This window comes from Sciurus vulgaris (assembly GCF_902686455.1).
Source record: "Sciurus vulgaris genome assembly, chromosome: 16".
Classification (NCBI taxonomy): Eukaryota; Metazoa; Chordata; class Mammalia; order Rodentia; family Sciuridae; genus Sciurus; species Sciurus vulgaris.
Window position 1 is genome coordinate 28212305 of NC_136477.1, and position 15859 is coordinate 28228163.

At 40.0% G+C, this 15859-nt stretch overlaps 1 protein-coding gene across 1 annotated transcript in view; it reads right to left on the reverse strand.

The window, feature by feature from the left end:
• Positions 1-15859, reverse strand: part of MLH1 (mutL homolog 1) — a 41767-nt gene that overhangs the window by 7058 nt on the left and 18850 nt on the right. The window contains exons 11-14 of the mRNA XM_079115868.1: positions 15058-15211; positions 10119-10495; positions 8092-8240; positions 2553-2661 (exon numbers count right to left, since the gene is read on the reverse strand). Of these exons, the coding sequence (XP_078971994.1) occupies positions 2553-2661; positions 8092-8240; positions 10119-10495; positions 15058-15211 (789 nt within the window). The remainder of the gene's footprint in view (positions 1-2552; positions 2662-8091; positions 8241-10118; positions 10496-15057; positions 15212-15859) is intronic.

The window sequence follows — 15859 nt, forward strand, 5'->3', positions numbered from 1 at the left end:
AACTCCTCTGTATATATGTGCCACATTTTCTTAATTCATCTACTGATGGGTACCTGGGCTGGTTCCATAACTTGGCTATTGTGAATTTCACTGCTGTAAGCACTGATGTGACTATATTACAACAGGATGCTGAATTTAGTTCTTATGGATAAATATAAAGGAGTGGGACAGCTGGGTCATATTGTGTTTTGATGCCTAGTCTTTTAAGGAAGCACAAAGTAGACGTGAAGACCAATGGAGTAGAAGACACTGAGATAAATCTACAGAGATACAGGCATCTGATTCTTGACAAAGGTGCCAAAAATATATGCTGGAGAAAAGTTAGCCTTTTTTAAAATATGGTGCTGGGAAAACTGGATATCCACATGTAGAGGAATGAAGCTACAGCTCTCTTACCCTGCACAAAAGTCAAATCAAAATGAATCAAAGACTTAGGAATTAGACCAGAAACTTTGCAACTACTGGAAGAAAACATTGGGTCAATATCGTTTCCTTTCAAAAGAGCCCAAAAATTCAAGAAATAAAACCAAGAATCAATAAGTGGGGCAACATCAAATTAAAATTTTGAACAGTTAAGAATATGAAGAGCTGGGCATGGTGGCACATGCCTGTAATCCCAGCAGCTTGGGAGGCTGAGGCAGGAGGATCGTAAATTCAAAGCCAGCCTCAGCAACAGTGAGGCACTAAGCAACTCAGTGAGACCCTGTCTCTAAATAAAATACAAAATAGTATTGGAAATGTGGCTCAGTGGTTGAGCGCCCCTGAGTTCAATCCCCAGTCCCCACCTCCCAAAAAATAATGTGAAGAGAGGTCCTACAGAATGGAAGAAAATCTTTGCTAGCTACTCCTCTGTCAGGGAATTAATGTCCAGAATATTTAGAGTACTCAAAAAGTTTAACACCCAAAACAAAACAAAACAACCCAATCAATAAATGGGCAAAAGAACAGATTTCATTATCAGTCAAAGCAGACAAAGAATCCTCTAGGCCTGAATTATAATGGGGAAACTGAGGAATCAAGTGAGTAACTGACATGTCTCATGTCACTTAATAAAGGAAAAGGAAGGAAATGAATCTAAATATTAGACTGAACCAGGTTCCCTCCCTGTAACTTTTATCTTCTCACTGGACACCGTTCACATTTATTAATACAAGTTGGTATCCCCTATTCAAAAAGCTTAGGACCAGAAGTATTTTGAACTTTTTCAGATTTTGGAATGTTTGCATATACATAATGAGATATCTTGGGGATGGGACCCTAGTCTAAACACAAAATTCATTTATGTTTTATACCTTATACATATACCCTGAAAGTAATTTCATACAATATTTTTAAGAATTTTGTGCATGAAACAGTTTCATAGTGTAGAATTTTCCACTTGTGATATGCTAGCACTCAAAAAGTATCAGACTTTGAAGCATTTTGGTTTTTGGATTTTTAGATTAGGAATGCTTAATCTGTAGTTGCAATTCTGGAACTAGCCTGGATTTGTACTTGTGAAATGAAAGAATCTGAATGCAACTGTGATTTGGCGCTTTGGAAGTCATATACTTAGATATGCCACAAAGGAAAAAGCAAGCAAAGAATTCCCAACAAATAAGTAAATGGCAGCTCACTATACAAGAAACCCAAGGACTCTCCAAGCAGTCAATGGAATGGAAAAGAGCTGCACCAAAAGGGTTTCCAAGCCTCGGAAGGAGTTCTAAATATCTGAAATCTGGTGACCAATGGCATACTTCTGAACTGGGGCAGTTTCTAGGTTAAGGAGAGAAAAGAGGGTTTTATGTCATGTGCCAACTCTAAGCAATGTATAGTGGCTGTCTCACAAGGCTGAAAAGCACTTGAGGCTACGCAGTAGGGTTTAGAAAGGGGGAGTTCCATGGTGGATGAATGGTGTTTAATATACAACAAGGTAACAGCGTCATCCTATATCTATTACCTATTTAAGAACATATTTAGCAATGGTTGTAGACAACAGGAGCTCATTTACCAAGGTAAATTGATTTCCTGGAAATCATTGATAGAAATGTTGCTAGCTAGGCAAATGGCCCTGCTGAGGTCACCGTTCCTGTGCTGATCAACACCCTTGGGCTTATTTGGTGGTTAGAGTATGCCTTTGGTACATCCCTGAAGCTAGACGGCATCAGATCTTTTTGCCTCCCCTCCAGTATCCTGTTGCACGTGGTAGATGCCAGAATTCTCTATCAGCACCGATTTCTCAATATCTGGTTCATAGCCAACAATGTTGAAGTGACTTAGTTCAACCCTGAGCACTGAGCCAATTGTGAGGACTAGGCTTCCTGGGTTATTTTCCTCATGAAAAACCCTTTAAGGTAAGTAGTATTATCCCAAGTTACAGATGAGAAGCTTGAGACATAATTTAGGAAAGTAGCTGACTCATGAAATGGGAAATGGTTGTACCTGGATTTGGAGTCATCACCGCTGATTCCCAAACCTGTGTCCTTTCTGACCATCTCAAGCAGTCCTTCCCAGCATATAACCTGGACCACTAATCAAATGGCTCTATTTTTTATACATGCTCACCGATTTACCTAAGTTTGGTGGTATTGAGGAGGTATAACTTAGTCTGATGCTGTGCCAGGGCCCACTGAGGATTTACACAGCCCACAAAAGAGTGGTTATGCAGCATCTCCCGGAGAGCTGGAAAACAAAAAAAAAATGGAAAACAGGTAAGCAATGGAATCCTACCAACACTTCCTCATACTCCAAGGTACCAAGCACCAGCACTAAACACACCAAACAGGTAAACATGCCTCAACTGAACTTCCTGCTGAAAAGAAACAAACATGAAGAATTTATAAACTCATCTTTTAAAATGCAATGAGAAATACTAAAAGATTAAGGAATACTCAAGATTTAAACAAAGAAAAAGCAGAAACCCAGAGAAAGAATGAGAGCTCTGAAGCCAATTTTATGCAAAGATAGCACGAGGAACCTTGGGAATCACAAACTTTAGTTTTTGTAGGCTCTGAGAGTGAGAAAGGAGGACAAAAGTCTAAGAATGGTTTGAAATGGGAAGTCTTTTTCTGTACACACAAAATTGAGATGAAATCAGTGTTCATAAAAAGAAGTTACTGGATAAGCCCTAAACTGGAGGTATTTTTACCTGATTACTACTATCTAGAATATATAGAGCTACTAAAATCTCTTAGAAAAGATTAAAAAACCAACATAAAAATGGGCATAAAATTTGAACAGGCACTTAGAAGAGGAAATACATTTAACTGAACTTTATTAGTCAGCAAGGAAATACAAATAAAAACCACCATCAGATTACTGTTTCATGGCTACCAAATTGGTAAAAAGTCTGACAATATCAAATATTGGAGAGAATACTCTTGGGCACAAAGAAGTTGTTGATGGAAGCAGAAAGGAAAATCAGAAAACAATTTGTCATTTTATGACCCAGCAGAAACTCTCATAGGTAAACATCCTGGAGCAGAGCTTCCTAATCAGTGTGCCAAGCCACTGATCAACTCATGGGTAGGAAGCTGTATGAGATCTGAGGAGCCAGGGGCTGAGGTCATATGAATCCTCCAAATGTCCCTCAACAGAATAAATGAACTGCATATTCATGAGACAGAATCCATCACACACAAAAAGTAAACCAGAGCTATATGTAACAAGATAGATGAATTTTAGGAACATAATATGCATGTGCATGTTCACATATAATACTTATAATTCCATTTGTATAAAATTTAAAGCTTGAAAACTAAATAGTTTTTTAAGGACTACAAACGTGGTAAAAATATAATAAAATGAAAGGAAATAATAATCGTACAATTTGGGATAGTTACTTCTAAGGGTATTCTTTTTTTTCTATAGATGCTATATTTATTTTATAATATGATTTTGTATTTGCTAGTATGTTTGTGTGCATTATTATTTTGGCAGTGCTGGAGATAGAACACAGGGTTTCATGCATGCTGTGCAAGCACTCTACCACTGAGATACACCCCCATGTCTCTTTTTAAATTTTGACACAGGCTCTTGCCAAATTACCCAGGCTAGCCTCAAACTTGAAATTCTTCTGCCCCAGTCTCCCAAATGGCTGGGATTACAGGTGTATGCCACTCTTTCCAGTCCCCAAATTATTATTTTTAATGGAAGAAGTCAACCTCCACCAGAAAGGAAGAAGGGAAAGAATAGGGCAAAGATCTAGGCTCGGCAACAAGCCTGTACATCCTGTTTTTACTATATTTTGTCTTTAAGCTTGGGCACCACAAGTAAATCTTCATAGTGTTATATAAATAAGTTCTGTGATGACCCCTCCACCCCCATAAAAACAGACTTATTTTCTTCTTTTTTAGAATAAGTGTTTCCCTCTGTTCCCACTGAAAACTCAATGTCTCTACAGGATGTTCTGCGTGGGTGGAGAATGATTATTTTAAAAGCTGGAGAACATCAAATAATCTTGAATAATGAGGCACTGGAGGAAAGAGAAAGCAGTGTAATCTACTAAAAATGGGTCAGAGATTTTTCCGTGCAGAATGTTCATGGCCTGTTTTGCTGCATCCACAGCTGCTGACGTGTAGCCCCACCAGCAGGGCAGGGAAGGGCAAATGTGCTTACCACACACAGGGCTCTGCGTCCCTGGGCCTCTTCATAGCCTGTCACAGGATCTCCATTTCATCCCTACCCTAAATGTTCCCACAGTCCTAGACGTCTACCAGAGTTATTTCCCTGCTATTCTGCAAAGAGCAAAATGGGACAAAACCCTGCTGGGCTTTAAAGCCAAACCGCACATCTGATTCACAACTGAGGCCAGCAAGTAAAGCCAAACCTAAGGAGGGGTCCAGGAGGAAGAGCTGGAGGAAAGGAACCAGTCCTTTAGTTTCTGATGCCCATCTGCAGGTGCAGGCCTGTGCCCTGCTGCTGCCTTCTACAGCCCTGTGTGCCAGAACCAACTCTGCTGTTGCCTGACATGATCAATCAGCCTGCCAGCCCTCTTAGGAGTGGTAACTGTGAGTTCCTGCTGTACTGCCCTTCTCTCTACCACAGAATTTCTTTCATTCTACTAGCATGGTAGCCAATTATTTACTAAACGGTTTTCTAGAAGATAGGGATCATAGCCTATTCATCTCACCTTCTACCTCTGAGCTTGGCACAGAGCATTTTGTAGAGAAGATACTTGACAAATACTTGCCAAACTGATTTCATGAACCAAAAGAAATGGTCACCTGTGACAAACCACATGAAGAGTATGTATATTTAGAACTGTGTATTCACAAGGACCAAGAAAATAAGATCAAGTTTTGGTTTTCTGGAGGCAAACAAAACAAAACAAAAAATAAACCTTAAAAAAAAAAAAAAAAAAAAAAAAAGCACATTTTCACATTCAAATAGATCAAAATTATGAACTAGCAATAAATCCAATCATTACTAATCCCTAATCCCATGAACACTTGACTGGATACTGGGCCTTCCAAAATTAACCTCATTTGTTAATTGATCGAGTGCCCACCACAGATGGGTAAACCCACCAGGATTAAGAGACTCGTCTGAGTGTTCAATTTGGATACCCCTTTAGAACAGATCCTAGGGCTTTACCTTCTGCCTGTCCTCTCAACCTTGACCTCTCCTGTAGCAAGTATCTCCTGAGTCCACATGCCAGGCACTGGGCTGGGCATCACAAGTGAGGTGGTGAGCTTGACAGGCACATCCCTGCACTGACAACACACCAATAAAGCAGCCAACTGGCGCTCAGAAGGTTGCCTTGAAGGAAGCAGCTCTTATCTCTCTGAACAGCATCATAGGGTCAGTGACCCTCAGAAATCCCTGAGCAGCATTCCACTCAGACAGCCAACTTGCCCCAGCTTGTGTAAACGAGATGCCTGGAACTGTGTCTTGGAGCTTCTAATGCATGCACACAGTATCTCAGGTGTTCATAACAGCCCAGTAAGGGCTGTCATAGTGACACATTTTACAGAGCAGGACAACCAAGCCCTAATAGGTGAAAGAATTTCTGACTGAATAATGAACAGTGTAGTTGGCAGGAGCTTCAGCAGAGTTCTAGCTGTGCTCACTCCACTTTCCACGTCAAAGCTACTCCCACTGCGAGGCGAGACCCTACATGCTACAGACCTCCCAAGTCTGAAAATACCAGCCTTGCCCTACAGTGTCACAATCACAGGGTGCTTGTTCTGCACATGCCAATGACCTGGTTTTGCACTTAAATATTGGGTGAGGCTTCCTGGGTAACTGCCAATGCCAGCAACAACCCGCCATCCACAAGGCAAGTACCTGGGCCATTTTGCCCCCCTAAGACAGGTGCCCACAGAGCTACCTTGGCTGGGTTCAAACTCCTGGACTCAAGCAATTCTCCCGCCTCAGCCCCCCAGTAGCTGGGATTACAAGCACATACCACCACACCTTGCTCTCAGGCTGTTTTGGATTTTTGGGATGTCCCAACTAGTCTGTCCTCTCCATCTTCCATTTCTTTGTCATTAAAACAGGACACGATAGCACCTGCTCCGCCTTCCTCACAAAACTACTTGAGAATTAAACGAGATATTGTGTATGAATAATGTTATACCAAGTAGATTTATCATCCTGGCCTCAGCAAGACTCCAAACCTGACCACACTTAAGGCAGGATGGTATGCTTCACTGAAACAGTCTGACATTATTAAAACATTTATTGAAATGATCTAATAGTCTTTGCAAGGGGGAGACAAACTCAGAAAATTTCAAGTCTGAGGGAGTCTGTCAACTAAAACTACTGGGAAGAGGACTGCTAAATAAATCAAGTAACAGCTCACCCTTCTTATGTTATTGAAAATTGAAAATTGTTTTAAGGGTTCATAGCTTGAAAGCTAATAACAGGGGAAAGAGCAACTGGAGCAAATACTCATGGAAATAACAATTAGAAGCCAAAGAGCAATCGTTTCCACAACGGCAAAAAGGCAGTCACGGGAAGTTTTTACCCTGCCCAAGTGTAGAGACACCAGATGTATCTTTTGGTACATGTAAACAAAAGCTCAGAGTGCTAAGAAAAGCTAATGAACAGGGAAAGATAAGCTGAGGCCTTCCTCAATTATATCAGGTAAATGATGACTGAGCAGAGGAAAATCTCTAGGCCTCTGAGTCACAACAGCTGTTTCCAAAGGTTAAGGACTCGGAGGAAAGTACTGACTTGCTCCTTAGCTAGTCATTCCTTTAAAAAATTAATCCAGATGTTCATATTTTAAGATACATTGAAAAACAGTGTTGAAATTTATTTAAATCAAGAAATGTATAATAGATGAAAAATGAAAAGGTCATGGCTAAATTATGCAGACTCAAGTGCAGAGTTGCCACCTGGAACACTGTGCAATGAGCCTGTGCTTGGGCTGTTTTTATCTCATTCAGACAGTGGGGTCAGGATGGTGTGAGGGCCAATCCCTGGATCAGTCACCTCTTTTAATTCTTAAAACCATTAAGTTAGTTTTGAAGTAAGAAGGACTAAGATGGAGTTCTATACTCAGGTATTCTCAAAAGCTATTTCTGAGGAAGATGATAATTTATTACTTTGCCTTTAGGATATAAAAATATCTATTGACTCCTTATTCTATAACAAGTGTTTCATTTATATTTAATCTCTAATCAGCACAATAATCTTCCAGGTTAAAATTAACCTCACTTTATAGATGAGGAAAACTGAGGCACAGAAATGTTAAGTCACAAATATGAGGTCACATGGTAAAAGTGGTTGTGCCAGGAACCTCCAAAGCCTGTGAACTTTCAGCAACAATATGTCCCATTCAATCCAAAGGATAAGAATTTTGCTGACTGTCACACTGCTTCTAACCAAAACAGAAACAAAAATAAACTAGAAATTGCTAAAATGACTGTTCTACTCTGACTCCTATGATTTAATTAATTAAGACAAACCAACTATTTTCCCCTTCTCTTCTTCTTGAAAAGTGTCTTTAGCTGGAGCTGCTGTGGGTTAGTGAGGGAAGAGAGGTTTGCCCAGCAAACTGCAGTGGGCACCCTGAAAACATGGATACTTTCTGCATTTCCAAAACCTATTAACATTAGCAGTTCAGGCCCTTGAAGTCCCAGGCAGAGTTCAGCACTTACGTACTCTCATGTCCCCGCTCATTAATTTCTTCCTGCAGACTCAAAACACTGGTGAGGTTAATGATCCTTCTCCGGGGGGTACAGGCTGCAGTCATCTCCTTCCGGGAATCACTTTCCATCATTTCCACATCAGAGTCTTCCCGATGTCTTTTTCTGCAATGAAAAAAAGGAATAGATCATTATTTCTCCTTTTAATTTTTGAACTCAGCCAAATTTTGCATGTCGCACTTTGAAGAGAGTAGCTTCGACACAGCTGCAGAGAGATCCCTGTGTTGGTGGTAGGCCTTTCCAAGATGTCTACTCTCTAGCACACTCCTTATATGACAATCCTTAGATCCCAGCAGCTGGCTATGTAATCAGGATTTGGAGTCCAGCTTGGCCCATAAAGCCACAGGGTCCTGAACAAATGAACTGATCTTGTCAGTTCATTCATTCCTCCATGTTTCCATCCATCCATCCATCCATCCATCCAACACTCTTATGTACCAATTACAAACAGCAATGAACAAAGCAGACAAGGTGCCTGCCCTCATGATGCTTACTTGCTAGTGGAAGAGTCAAATGACAATAGAAAAAGTAAAAGATTATTTTTAGTAGCAATGAATGCCAGGAGGAAAATAAAACAAGGAAACATAATAGAATGATGGGGAGGTGAGAGGAGAGGAATCTTTAGTCTAAATGAACAAAGAAGGCCTCTGGCAAGAGGGACATGTGAAATGAGACCTGAGTGGCAAAAGTCAGTGTCTTCTAGGTTGAGGGAACAGCAAGTGCAACCAGAGGGCAAGAAGCTCAGTCAGTTCAGATCAGGCACAAGAGCCATGTGGCTAAAGCAGCATGAGGAAGAGGGAAAGTGGAGGGCTAGAAGGAAGGCAGGCAGGGATTTAGGTTTTAGCCCACACGTGATGGGAAGCCACTGAGAGGTTTTTAGCAGAGGAGTGATGCAATAATTTTGTTAAAAAAAATTTTTTTTTAACTGCTCTGTGGTAAATATTACTTAGTTCCCTAAAAATAAAACTAAATACTTCCTTTGCAGGGTTAAGCGCATTGAATGAGATAATGTATATAAAGTATCTAGCACACAATAAATGTGTGATACATACCAGCACCTTTCATTATTGTGGGAAAAAATCCTTAGAAACTGTCATGGTAGGATGTCTCAGAAATAAGTAAAGTGGACATTTAGTGCTAGGTTTTTTCATAGTCAGTCACCACATAAATGTGTGGTTTGGGGCAAATCACTTTACTCTGAGATTCAGGTTCAGCAAGTATACATGTTAAATAAAGAATACCCACCTCACAGATTTCAGTCTTTAGAGAATATGCATAGTGTACACAGGAAATGCTTAAATAAAATGAATCTATCATTCCTGTCCCTTTCTCCTAGCTCTCTTTGACCACTCACTCACATACTTTAGGAGTTTTGTGAACTGGATTCAGAAAGTGAGCTTCTAAAGAGAGTGAGAGCAGCCTTGGTACAAGAAGAGCTATTTTAGGCTTCTCTCTTTAGCTACCTCTGGTGTTGAAGCTTTATCATAATGCTTTACTAAAAACAAAGGATATATCTGCTTTTTTCTCTGATGTGCTTTTAACTAATACTTGGGAACCACAGATGTTAAACATATCTTAGAGAACACCATGGTCAAAGGCAGATAGTAGACAAGGTCACAGCATTACCCTGGTGGAGCGAGAGAGGACAAGTCAGGTAAAAGAAAATGCAAGTAGTTCATGAAAAGCCAAACTCAGAAGATAGTTTTATTATAAGAACAAAGTGGTAAGCTGCACTTTCCTCAAAAGGTCATACCTAGTTGGGCACAGTGGCACATGCCTATAATTCCAGTGGCTTGGGAGCCTGAGGCAGGAGGATTGAGAGTTCAAAGTCAGACTCAGCAAAAGTGAAGCACTAAACAACTCAGTGAGACCCTGTCTAAAGAAAATACAAAATAGGGCTGGGGACGTGGCTCAGTGGCCGAGTGCCCCTGGGTTCAATCTCTAGTACTGCTCCCTCCCAAAACAAACAAAAAAAGGCCATACCTGGGGTGGCCTGAGCTGGGACTGGGGGCTCTCTTCTCTGCTGTTTCTGAAGCCTCCTTTGCTGCATTTTCCTCCAAGCTCTGATTTTTGGCAGCTACCTCAGCAGGAGCTGGGAGTTCAAGCATTTCCTCATCTTGCGGCCTGGCCTCACCACTAGACCCATCTGTCCTATTCTCTGGGACAGTGGCCTGGGGCTCACTGGACAGGGCCTTGCTCATGGGCTGCAGAAAGGCATCAAGTTTCTGTTCCCGGGAATCTGTACGGACCATTTGGTAAGCATAGACCTTGTCACCACTTCCAGAAGTAGATGAGGAAGTCACACCCGTTGTGGATTTAACCACCTCCCCGGAGGAACCTGCAAGTCCTGGTAGCAAAGTCTGAATCAAAAAAGAAGACAGTGAAAAGATTCAGAATATGACATATTGAAGCTCAGGGGCCAAAATGGAGCAGTCTTAAGAGAAAGAAGTTAGAAGTAGATATAATTAGCATTACAGAATTATTATTATAGAAGAAATTTTGACCAAAATTCAAAAAAATAGGTTTACATATATAAAATTCAAGAATTCAGCAAAGTCTGTGTAATCTTAAAATTTATTTAAAATATCAGTTGTAAAGTTTTCATAATTTTGTCCTTTCTTTCCTATTATTTTATTTTGTTTTTCTATTGGGAGTGAAATTTATATAACATGAAATTTACTATTTTAACCATTTTTAAGTGACAGTTCAATGGCATTAAGCACATTCAAACTGTTGTGCAGTCCTCCACCATCCATCTCCAGAACTTTTTTATCCTCCCAAACTGAAACTCTCTATGTGTTTAACAGTAACTTCACATTCCCTCCTCCTCCCAGACTATTTTTATTTTATTTGACTTAATTATTTTTTGTAGTGCTGGGGGCTGAACCCGGGGCTTTAAGCTCTCTACGTCCCCATCCCTATTTTTAAATATACATATTTCCTAGCTCTGCACCCTGAAAAGTCCTAAAAGTAATGGCTGCCCAGAAGCCATGAGTACCCCAGATCCCAGATTATGGTCCCTAAATACCAATTCCCACTAAAATGAACTAGAGCTCCTTGGAAAAATGGCCAATCTAGGGCTTAGGCTGGGAAAGCACAGAATATGCCTACAACATCTTGCCTAATAGATTTGGATCAAAAAGAGAAGGCACCAGCTAGAAGAGGCTTCCAATGGACTAAGATTGGCTCATTTGAACATTGATAAGAAAAATGATTATAATTGATTAAAATAGGTTGTTTTGTTAAAACCTATGACAAAATAGAGTGAGAGATAGTAGGGAGGGAGAAGAGGGAGAGGAGGAAAGAGAAGAAGAGGAAAAAAATCATTAACTACCACTGGAAAATGCAAGAACACCAACTAATTCCTTCGAAAATTCATAATTAAAGGAACAGAGTTCAGCATTTGGTCTTACTTTCTAGTACGAACTGTATTTCAGGATAGCCAAACGGCTTTAACAAATAAGACAAAGTTCTTCCGTACAGAAGAATTACAGTCAATTGATAGAGAAAAAAAAACAGATAAAACCAAAAATATCATAATCTTGCAATCTAATAAAAAAACTGATTCAGGTAATGATCATCAACCATTGGTGAAACCAATGAGCTAGGTGTTGATGGACAATTTGACAATGAAGGAATCAGGTTGTCACCAGATGACCTCACAGATGAACCTACCGCCAAAATGACATAACTTGTCACTCTGCACCTCCTGCTGGGACATGATAGGAAGCACAGGGCACCACCTATTCAGAATCTGTGCCAAAGTGCTTTCTACTCCCCACTGCAGGGGGATGTGTATGAAACTCCATCAGTCTAGAGCAGAAACCAGCTCCCTACTTTTCCTATCCCAGGAAATCCCACTTAAACAAACACAGAAAATCACTGCTGACACTGTACTTTATGTCCTCCTTAGAATATGGCTGAGTCAAAAGGGGCCACTAAGGAGATTCTATTGGTGTCTTGGAGTTCATAGTTCAAAGGCAGGAGTGGATTGGCAGGGGATGGATCTGAGGCAACCACCGGGTTATGGGGCTAACACACTCCTATTCCAACACTTCTCTAGGTAGAGGAGTCTATCATTCATCCTCGAGTTTCACGTGTTCATGCTGCCTGAGCTGCTTCCTGCTGAAACTCCTGAGTCTTGTTCTTCACCCCTACAGCAATAGCCTGACTGACTTCATGTGTTTCCTTACCACCAAAAGAGAAAAATGAAAAAAACATGAATGAAGCCCACAGACGGCATCTTTGAATAAAGAGCTGCTGTGACAAAATAGTAGTGGTGGGGTGGCTGTCATTTGGGAAACTGATGCTAGGTCATGATCCAAGGTTGTTTTGAAAATCAGACTAGTGAACTCAAAAGTGATATGAATGTATTTAATGTCACTTAACCTTATGGTCAAAAATGCTTCAAATAATAAATTTTTTATGATGTCTCTTTTACCACAATTTAAAAAACTGAATACCATGACCTTGACTGGCCTAAGGGAATTTCTAGCATTGTTGGAGTGGGCCATTGGCAGTCTGGAAAACCAAGGTTTAGCAATTTGGAATATTTTCCTCTTTCGAGGGATCAAAAATGAAGTACATAAGGGCTGAGGTGAATCTTAGTGGTAGAATGTTTGCCTAGCTATGTGTGAGGCCCTGGGTTTGATCCCCAGCACTGCAAAAGGATAAAATAAAAATAAAAATGAAGTGAATAAAAATTATTAAAAAGAAGAATTCTTGCCAAAAAATTTTGTGTCTGAATATAATCATGCCTCTAGATCTAACTTAAAATTCAAAGAAAATATGGAGGATAAGAATAAGTTAAATGACATTAAGAAAAAGCAATCAACCTATCCAAACTGTGCATTCTTCTATATGAAATCTATAGAACAGGTCAATGGAACAACAATAAAAAAAGATAACTTTTCTAGTTTCAAAGAGAATTAAAAGAGATTTAAGAGACAAAAACAACCAAATACTATAAATGGAACTTGACTGGGTACAGATTTGAACAAAGCTGCTATAAAAGTATTTTGGACAACTGGGACATTTGAATACAGATTGGTTATTAAATGACAGTACTATTAATTTTATTAGGTATAAAATTACAGTGTGATCACATAAGGAAAAAAACATTTTAAATACACAATGAAGTACTAGGGGAGACATGTCTAGAATGTACTTTAAAATACTCCTTTCCCCATCCCTAAGCAAGTCAGGGATAGATAAAACTAATAGGTCAAAGTGTTGTAGTTATAGAGCCTGGGTGATAGGTACTTGGATACTGTTACGTTAACTACTTTCTACTTTTAGAAATACTCATAATAGCTGAGCACACGGTAAATGCCTATAATCCCAGTGACTCAGGAAACTAAGGCAGGAGGATCACAACTTTGAGGCCAGCTAGGACAACTTAGATCATATCTCAAAATAAAAAATTCTAGGGATGTGGCTCAGTGGTGCAGCCCCTGCATTCAATCTCAGTGCCTCAAAAGAAAATAATAATAATAATAATAATAATAATAATAATAATAAAATAAAGCAGCAACTCTGTTCAAAAAGGTACAACCTTTCTTGTAGGACAATTAAAGCCCTTATAAATTATTTACTTCACTTGCCTTTGCAGTATTCAAAGGTGGGTTTTGGGAAGCAAAAGTTAACAAAATGACTTTGTAGGTAGTAGTTTTAAAATCTAAAAAAATTGGAATACTTTATGTACTATGACAGAATTGGAACAAATCTGCAGGAGGGCCAGAGTTTCTCATTCCCAAACCAAATGGTTTCACTGCAAGCCCAGGACTTTGATGTCGTGGCCCTGGGTGGTGTGGCACAAGGCACAAGCAGGGAAGCAGGAAGATGGTAATTCCACAGCTGAAAAGTTAGAGGCCAGTAAGAGCAGCTGTTGATGAAAAGGAAGGTATTCTGATCACCCAATAGACCAAGACAGCTCTGGGTTTGGACCCCATGCTCCATGGCAGCAAGGAGTCTCTAAGGTTGGTGTTACTGCATCACCAGAGACAGGCTCTCTGATGCAGAAATGCACTTTCCTTCTGAAGACATACTGGGTCAGTATTCTGCAGAATTATGGGAAACAATCATCAACTCAGTAATTTTTAAAGATTTCTGTGAAACAGGATCTCACAAAAGTCTACTTGCAGAATACAGTATAATATAATGGGGGAAATATTTCCACTTTTATCATTTCAGTGTCTACTATATTTATAATGTAACACATCTTTGCCATGAATAAAGGGCTGCCCAGAATCACATCATTTCAGAAATGGGAGGGGACACTAGAGAGTATATTGTCCAACTTGCTTATTTTGCATATGAGAAAACTGAGGCTCAAAAGAAAGTAACTTAGAATTATAAGCACTTTGAACCTGGATAATTCTAACAAGACACACAGTGCCAGCCCCTGGACCAGACATTTTCTGTTTACTGTTCATTTACTGCTTGTAACTGTCCTTAGATAGAGGAGTAACCAGTTCCATCATTATTGAGAGAGACCTGGAGGCAAGGTTAGGCAATGGCTGGTAACTTATCTTTCTACTCTTCTCACTGCCTCCAGGGGCCCAGCCCCTCTGTTCAGCCCTGCATGGGTGGAATTAGTCTCTTCCTGAGCATCTCCAGGGCAAACGAATGCACTGAAGGAGCTACCTATTCCATTTTCAGATAGCTCATTTTCCTAGGAGGTCCAAGGTCCCAGATAGAGGCAAAGTGAAGAAGGTAAGTAAGTTCTTATGGCTCCAGGTCCAAGGATGATAGTGTAACAGCTTCATAATTAGGCCCAAAGAAAGAAATGTTGCTGAAAGAAAAATATCAAAGTTATACTTACAAAGAAAGTTCTAAGGCAAAAGGCAAAAATTTGGGCTCTCACATTTAACAGGCACATTACCAGGTTGCAGAGAAGCAGCTGGAAGAGAAATACCCTCACCTGGGTAAAGTACATCCTGGAGGAATTGGAGCCCAGGAGCTTGCCCTCAATGTGCTGCTGCACCCGCTCCAGGATGCTCTCCTCATGCAGGAAGTGGACTTCGTGCTTTGTAGGGTGCACATTGACATCTACGTTCTGGGGGCTGATTTCTAAACTGGCAGGTAAAAAAGAAGACAATCACCTCAGATCGTGGAGGGTTGGGGGGAAATTCACACATGGTGTATATGATGGCTAGATGACATGGGAAGCAAAATAGCAGTGGTCAAAACCTCAAGATCAAGTAAGTGGTCAAATGATGGTTTTGCTACTGAACAACCATGTAGTTTTAGATAAGTTATGTCATATTTCTTTGCCTCGTTTCTTCATTTGCAAAGTTGACATAATAGCATTACTTACGTCACAGGTTTGTGGTGAGAATTAAATTCATGTAAAGCACTTTGCATGTACCCAACATATTTATTAGATGTTAGCTGTTATTATCATCATTCTAGAATTAGTAGAATTTCCTATTATGTGACCTCAAGAAAGTCAATTTCTCTGGATGTTCTCTCATCTGTGACAATAAGGTAACCAGGAATCTGTCCCCTGCTTACTTTTCACTATTATGTGAGGATCAAAACAAGAACAGATGCAACATAACTTTCCATAATTAAAATGTAACAGAAGAGTCAGTTCAGACAGGTTGTGTCACTTATCAATTTACTGTCCATGCTCTAAGTCCATCATCTATCATTGTTGCTCTATGATAATGGAGCTTTACAATGTGAAGTTTTGTCAGTAGAGGGCGCCAGAGGGACAAAGG